Below are 7,972 nucleotides of genomic sequence, written 5' to 3' on the forward strand. Positions count from 1 at the left end.
GACCGTGTTCCGTTTAGTGGGTAGAAATTTAGTTTAATTAAAAAAATATGCAACTACCATATTTCTTTAGTTCTTTAATTTGTTTTTTAACATATGGTACACACAAATTTTATATGCAATTGGGTTGGCAAGAAAAAGACTAACTCTTGCCAATAATGTGGATAAATGTTACATTCCAAACATTCTTAAATTTTAAATGATTAAATTACATTATATATATATATATATATAAATTACATTTTTAAGAAATAAGATAATTAAATATCAATAAAACATTAACATTTAGTCATATTATAATTTTAAGCATAGGTTAGTATGCACTCTTCCAACTGTAAACCAAATTTCATTTGGTAAATAGTATGTAATTCGATTAGTTAAGAGTATTCGTTTTTGCATTTAACGTTCTACGGTCATATCTCTCTTCCCTAATTTAAATAAATTTAATGTAGAATATTATTATTGTTTGTCAAAATAATTGTAACTAGAAAATGAAGGTGAAAACCACAACTAGGTCAAATGAAACACCATATATTGTCACCAAAACACAAAATGAAAACCAAAAGGACCAAGCCACGTACAACATCAACAGCACAGGGTACAAGCAGCTTTACTCAAAATTTCACCCCCATAAAAACACAAAAACTACAAAACACCGCATGTTCTTTTGCCACTCAGTACTACGGATCTGATAGTATGCCTCTTTACTCGAAAGTGAGAGATTTCAAATCTCATAAATGACGAATTCGTAAAAACACAAAAAAACAAAACACCACCTGCCTGCGACCGACGTTTTCACTCTGTTTCCCTTCCCACTTGGTTTTAAATTTCTAATGCCTAAGCTCTGTCACCAACGTTTCAGTAAAGCCTGCCTCTGGAAACCCTAGCAGTAGCAGTAGCAGTCCTCCTCTCCGAAGCCTTCCATTTTATGGTAACTCCAAACCTTTTTGTTTTTTCCTCCCCCCACACGATTTTTGTTTTTTTTTTTCTGGGTTATTTTTCTGCTTGTTTTTGCTTCAAGATGCTTCCTTTCAGTTCTCTTATCATAAATTTTGATGCTTGTTTGGTTGCTGAGAAAAGGGTAGGAAGAAAAGAAGAGAATTGAGTTGGAGATTTGGGTTTGGGGGGGGGTGATGTGTTGTTTTATTTTTTTCTTTCTTGGATTCTCTTGGCAACCAAACAAGGGTTCAGGGGGAAGTGATCATTGGTTGTTGGTTTCTGAGATTTGTTCTCTGTTTAGATGCCGAGAGTTGATGGAAAACGAGAAGGATTGTAATTTACCAATTAATTCCAGAAACAGAAAAACAAAGTTGTTCCTTTTACATAAATGGATGATTGGAAGTGGTGAAATCAATCCATTTCCTTGTTTGGCATGTTATACTAATCTTGTTAGATGAAAATTTGCCCGTCTTGCATATTCGACATTCCAATTGTTCATCCTTTTGTACACAATTTTTATGATATTTCAGGTCATAATTGGATTTATTGGTCTCTCAGATTTAGCCATCATAGAAAGTTGAACGGAAGATCTCGAGCCAAACAAAAGCTCGGTGTTTAGGTGCATTGAAGTGAAATGAAGATATTGCAGGTTTTAGCATCATTTATATGTATTCTCAATCTGCGAGTTATTGTTGATTTTATTAATCTGACAGACAATGATAGCACCCGAATTTCTCTAAGCCAGTGTTGATGTATGAAAAGCTCTTAGCTGTTTGTTGCCATAAACCATACAACTGAATTGTTTCCCCCCACCTAGATAGCCTCACATTTTGATGAGTTCAAAACAGTACATTTATTTCGCAAGTCTTGTTTACTTCTTTGAGCTTCGTATCCCTAAGCAAGAGGACTTTCACAGGATAAACAGAAATCAATGGAGAAGCAATTTCCCCATAATGACCAACAAAATGGCGTCAGTGAGGTTCCTACGGTGGACTCTGGTTCAGTATCTATTTCCAGCAACAAGAGTACAAAAGTCACGCGTGAAGATATTGAAGTTGTAAGACATATTTTTACTTTACTTGTTTGAGCTTGAGTTTGATTTTGTTCCAAGGAAGAAACTTAATTACATTGTTTTGCTTGGGTAATTAATGAACATTGTAGGTCCAGAATTTGGTTGAAAGATGTCTGCGGTTGTATATGAACAAAAATGAAGTCATCAATACCCTATTAGATCGTGCTAGGATTGAGCCGGGCTTTACAAGCTTGGGTATGCCGCTACATACATAATTTCCTTTGTTTTTTCTTCCTCCAGACACATGGAAATAAAGCTTTCCATTCCCTTTTATATGACATCTTCACTTTTCTTCATTGTTCGCAATGCATAAGTATTACTAGTTGATAGCGCAAAAGAAGATTTTGACTTGGTCGTTATATTGCTGCTATATGTTTCGAATTGCTCTAATTGTCATATTTTTTATTTTTTTTTATTTAGTACTTGAGAAATTGGAAGTAGAAAATGCAGAATTTTTCAAGGCTTACTACACGAGGCTAAAGCTGAAAAATCAAATTGTTATGTACAACCGTTTGCTTGAGCAACAATACCATCTGATGAAACAGCAAGAGCCTCCAGAGATTCCATTGCCTCCCTTGCATAATGGGATGCATTACATGCCAGGTATTTTCTTTTCAGAGAACTTGAATGTATAGGCACACGTCAGCGTTTTAAATTTTTGTAGAAGAAAGGAGTAGGAGCTGCATTCCATTTTCTCTTCTTTCAATACCAATGACCAGTTTTTGAGTTCCAATTCCAACTTTGGTAAAAAGGAAAATTATACTTGAATTCAGAAAAATACTCGGGGGGAATTTACTCGTAATTGAGATACACCTTGTTTGGCTTATTTGTTGAGACATTTCTTTCCTGAGCATGGTCATGTAAAGTGTAGGCCATACTGAACGCAAATGGCTAAAATGCATGTCTTCTCGTATTTAAATTCCTTCTCACTTTTGGTGTTGGTTTATTGGAAGGTTGTTGCCTACTTCTAACTGAATTCTATGCCATAGATCTAAATGTAATGTGATCCCTTATTCCTCGTTTGTTTATATTTAGTGCAGTTAACAATTTACCTATGGGATACCCCGTCATGCAGCAGCCTTCATTTCCGTCTAAGGGTCATCACCCAATCAATTCCATGGGCACTATATCGAGTTGTCATTTGGTCAATGGAATCCCTGCTCATGGAAATTTCCACCATATGCCCCTAAACTTATGTCAAGAGTGAGGATTCTATCTCACATCCACTTTTTCTTTAGTTGTTCTAAGCATTCAGTAAAGTTTCTGTCACGCACGCACACAGTGACCGTTGTTTGTGATGTGTTCTTGATCATCCTTGACAGCGGTATCAAGACAGAGATGGTTTCAAGTCCTGTATCAGTGTCCAATGGCCAGTTTCCTTACACTCCATCAGAAATATCAGGGCTAGGCGCAGACACATCGATGCTTGATCCTGCATTTACTCACTTTGCAAATTTGGAGAGGTTCGGTAATGGAACAGATGGTGGAAAGTTATCGGGACAGGCTCCTTGGAATTTCGGCCTCGTTGATACTGCTGGATGGCCAAACTTACCAGGTAAGAACAGTTTTCCTTGATGCACAATCTTATGTTGAAGAACATGGACACGGGAAACGGTCAGTATACTGAACTAGAGTTTTTAATAAGTTTTGGTTGTGAAGCCATGGTGCGCTTGTTAACCGTTTCCTCTTTTATTGATGGATTCTTCTTCAACTTATTTCATGAACAGATCTTGGATCACTTGGAAACTATTCGGGTTCACCCTTTCTGCCTTCCGACTCGGACATAATGCTTGATTCTCCAGAGCAAAATGACATGGGTACTAAAACCACATTACTCAAATGCTTCGTCCCTCGATGTTTCCATTTGAACATTCTTTTCGTTTCTTACTAGTTTGATTGCATCGATGATTCTTTGATTTGGAGAAGAAAACTAAGTACTACCTTACGCGTTATTTTCGCAGTGGAAGAGTTCTTTGTCGACCCTGGTGAAGGCTCTCAATCGGAGTAACCTTTCTTACGCGCCAAGGCAACGCGGTCTCGTGTATTTTGGAGCTCTCTTTTGTTTAGGATGAGGTAGATGCTATTTTTGAGCAATGAGTACATGTAAATTTTGAGTCTCGATTCTCTTCGTTTTTGTACGTACTTTTTCGGGTTCGACTTTTACGGGTCCGACTTCAGACTCTACATGTTTAATAATTTAGGGATTGAGCCCTAAAACATGAAGTGCGCCACTCAAAACACGCGATCCGACATTTTACAGCTATGCAGAAGAGGTATACAATGCAAACATGTACAAATACGGCAACCAAAACAGGTCGAAAACCCCGTCTTCTACGTACAGGAAATCGAAAAAATTAGATACAAAACTAATGAATAAACAAAATTGCTTTAATTTCTATAAGCACATTCATCCATTTGCATGCGCAAATGTAATATTCAGTTTTCTTAAAAATGTTGACAAAACCACACCTGCAATATGTAAAATTTCTAATCTTGGTGAGCGCTGGCTGGCTCTGCTTTGTCATGCTGGAACTTCACCACAATGCACGTTATGTTGTCGGCACTGCCACGGCAAAAGGCGACCGCCGTTAACTTTCGAGCTGCTGCCTCGGGTTCTTCTTCTGTTTTGGCAACTTCAACAGCAACCTGAAACATGAGGCAGAAATAGATAAGCAGGGAGCCAGGGTTCTTATCATTGCAATAATATTGCAAAACAACCGTTCGCCTACACAAAAGAACTCGCCCATCCCATGTCCGATCATGAAAGGACCGGTGAATGGCCTTGTGTCTGCATATGTGTCAAAATCGAAGGTAACAGCCAGGATAGGATTTACCTCATTCGTTAGCACATCCCATACCCCATCACTAGCAAGCACTAGAAACTCAAAATCATCATCCACCACCTGGTCCTGAAATAGAAAGAAAAAAACTGATGAAAATTTTGCTTTAACTTCCAATCTGTGTTGGTTTTCGAAATCGGGAATGAAAAATCTTCCAATCTAGGGGATACAAATATATGTAACATCCACGAGTAAACAAGTATTTTGTGATATATGCTACCAAAATAAGACTCCTCGGATACAACAATTAGTAGGAAATTACTATTTACCATTCAGAAAGAGTAAAGACGGGTTCACCACACGGACAGATTAAATCCTCAGAAAACAAATAAAGAAATAAGTTAATCCAGAATCAAACAGCGACAAGTTCAATGATCACCTGGATCTCAGGTTCTGCAACAACATATTGCTTCAACATGCGGTTCCCAAAAGCCCGAGACATAGCCAGCACACCTCCTACCCTCCAAGTGCCTGAGAACATAGCAGAAAGAAGTAGGTCACTTGCTGATTTATCATAATGTTGTAAACAGTGAAACCGTATAGAATTTTTCAAGCCCATGAATAAAATCAACACCTGATGCTTGAATAGCACATTACCTGCCCACATTACAACACCCCCAGCATTTTCAATTCTCTTCCTCTCATCACTTCGATTTGGTTTATGATCCTCGGATAAAGCAATAGCTGTCCAAAATGGGAAAAACAAAAGTTAATTTTAGATATCCAGCATATCAAAATATTAAACTCTTACATTCAACATTTTCAGCATGGAAAGGTGTCGGATATACTTCATGATGAATTCTGTTACGTATCATAATATTTTTAACCACTTTTCAATGACTAATGATTCAATTTATACCTTTTCCTGCCTTTGATATTACTGTACGTGAATCTCCAACATTGGCAACATATAGATGGTTACCAACCAAGACTGCTGTTGAAGCAGTAGAACCATCATCCCGGTATGTATCTCTTTCAGAATCCAAAAAGTCTGCATCGGTCTGTTGATACGATTCACCTGCAAGGTCACCCAAGTTACCCAGAAGAACCAAACAGACCTATGTCACAGGGTAGAATAGTGTTCAGTGCAGGACCCCACAGCTTGATGAAATGACAGGCGTAAAAAAATTTCATCTCTTTCCAAATGAACTAAGAGGACACAAAACTAAATAATTCCACTTGTATGGGATCCTGTGTCAGAACAATAGACATGCTACAACCATATCACCCTAACACTTTATTGTATGTGCTGCACAAATTTAGGTATAAAGGAACGCACTAATAGCTAACTTTGTGTCTGTCATGAATTGTGGATGCTTCATGAGATTGTCAAATAGATGCTCCTTCAAGTATTGAGCAGCACGAGAACCACCGTGACCTGTAAAGACAGACAAAAAAATTAGAAAACCTTGCATCATACATAGGACAAGTACTTTCTACTTTAGCCAGTAGGCAAAATGCTTATATTTGACTGAAATCTCAGGACAATTACATCTTAGGAATAAGGTCAAAGTTGTGTAGCAGAACCCTCAGATATATGCGAGTAATATCAACTGACTCCGTAATTAAAATGATACAAGCTTTGATTTTTTCCTTTACGTGGAAAGTTACCACACGTAGCATCTAAAGCAGCAAAAGTTATCAGTTTTGCCCAACCGTTTGCCACTGCAGTTTCCTAAGGGTTCAGCCACTAAATGGTCCCAAATATGTTCGAAAAACCTAAATATACTCCACGTGTCCAAACACTCTTGATTCTTATGTAGACAGCATTCCATAGACATTGTAACGAATGATTTTTAGCCCTACATTTAAGACTTTTAGTAATCAGAACATATTCCGTTATCTAAAACAAAAAAGGAATATAACGAGAATCTAACCATCGAAAATTCCAAACAGGCAGACCATTTGCCCATCAATTTTGGACATTTTAACATCATAAAAATCCTCCATGGTTGCTCTTTTTCCCCTGAAACTTGAATAACCGCAACTCAGTTTTCCACCTTCGCTGTCAACGAGACAAAAACAGGAACATGAAGGTAAGTCCAAAAGGCACCAGTTAGATCATTCAATCTCAGAACGGGTCAACTTATAGCTGAATAAGGATATCACTTTCGCCTATAAATTGTACCCAAAAAATAAAGACAAATAAGGAGAATCGATATAAACCTTTTACACCCTCCACTGGTATATTCACCATCCTCATCTTTGTCAGGCAGCACATCAAAAACGGATCCCTGGTTATCCGTCGCACCTGTATCAACCATCATCCTTAAACTCACCCTAAATGCTCGGTTCCGCGAATTGGCAAGCATGCAAAATCTATCAGTATTGTTGAAATGCACCCTTGCTAAACTCGCCCTAAATGCTCGGTTCCGCGAATTGGCAAGCATGCAAAATCTATCAGTATTGTTGAAATGCACCCTTGCCTTCGTAGACGTTACGATATGCCCAGCTTGAACAATCACACTCCTTATGTAACTTTTGCATATCATCTAAACATAAACCGGTCTACCAGCGGAAACCAGATCTTCTGCAAATGCACAGCAGAAATCGAAAATCACCAAAAGATGCCAATGTAACTAACAAAATTTCGAGTAAATCGATTAATCGAGCCTACTCCGATTGAGCTAAAGCTAATTTCATAAACAAGCAACAGAAAGATGCAAAATGAAAACAACATTTTCTAGTTTCTATCACTTTCCTCCTCAGCTTTCTCGGCAACCAAACAGGAAGTTAATTGACAAGTTCACAAACAGAAAACACATACGCACGTCCACAGGTAATCAAAAGCAGATCAAGAGCTAAATTCGATCAAATTTCGCGATGAAATTAAGGAGAAAAAGTTGAATTGATTACAGAATTGTGGATGGAAATCTTCGAGTTCGAGCACCGAGTCGGATCGGATCGGATTGAATAAACCGGGCGCAGACGGCAAGGATCCGAATCTAAAAGTGTGATCCAATCAGCTCCATGCGTGCACAGGAATGTTTAAAGTACAATTTTCTCGCTCTAAAAACCTGATAGAATATGGAACCCTAGAGAGAGAAAATAAGAGAGAGACTGAGTGAGCGAGTGCGATTCAGGCGGTGGATAGAGAGAGGAGAGAGAGAGAGAGAGAGAGAGT

General features: G+C 38.1%; 2 protein-coding genes across 4 annotated transcripts; one reads left to right on the forward strand and one right to left on the reverse strand.

Moving 5' to 3' along the window:
* The first annotated feature begins 777 nt into the window (after positions 1–777).
* LOC126617588 (uncharacterized) lies at positions 778–4,231 on the forward strand. 2 transcript variants are annotated; one of them, XM_050285606.1, is made up of 9 exons: positions 778–928; positions 1,467–1,585; positions 1,853–1,993; positions 2,098–2,203; positions 2,429–2,611; positions 3,049–3,211; positions 3,331–3,563; positions 3,736–3,825; positions 3,970–4,231. In XM_050285606.1, exons 2-9 carry the CDS (start codon positions 1,571–1,573, stop codon positions 4,014–4,016), a joined length of 978 nt encoding a protein of 325 aa, XP_050141563.1. In that variant the 5' UTR covers positions 778–928; positions 1,467–1,570; the 3' UTR covers positions 4,017–4,231. The 2 variants fall into 2 exon arrangements, with proteins under 2 accessions (XP_050141563.1, XP_050141569.1); XM_050285612.1 differs by having other exon boundaries at positions 788–928; positions 1,495–1,585.
* A 147-nt stretch (positions 4,232–4,378) lies between these two features.
* On the reverse strand, positions 4,379–7,972 carry LOC126617562 (probable protein phosphatase 2C 76). 2 transcript variants are annotated; one of them, XM_050285603.1, is made up of 10 exons: positions 7,705–7,972; positions 7,285–7,378; positions 7,015–7,206; positions 6,726–6,853; positions 6,128–6,226; positions 5,708–5,866; positions 5,446–5,532; positions 5,228–5,319; positions 4,843–4,917; positions 4,379–4,654 (listed from the first exon to the last, which is right to left on the reverse strand). In XM_050285603.1, exons 2-10 carry the CDS (start codon positions 7,338–7,340, stop codon positions 4,496–4,498), a joined length of 1,047 nt encoding a protein of 348 aa, XP_050141560.1. In that variant the 5' UTR covers positions 7,341–7,378; positions 7,705–7,972; the 3' UTR covers positions 4,379–4,495. The 2 variants fall into 2 exon arrangements, with proteins under 2 accessions (XP_050141560.1, XP_050141559.1); XM_050285602.1 differs by having other exon boundaries at positions 7,015–7,378.

Source organism: Malus sylvestris, chromosome 1 (genome assembly GCF_916048215.2).
Source record: "Malus sylvestris chromosome 1, drMalSylv7.2, whole genome shotgun sequence".
NCBI classification, from domain to species: Eukaryota; Viridiplantae; Streptophyta; class Magnoliopsida; order Rosales; family Rosaceae; genus Malus; species Malus sylvestris.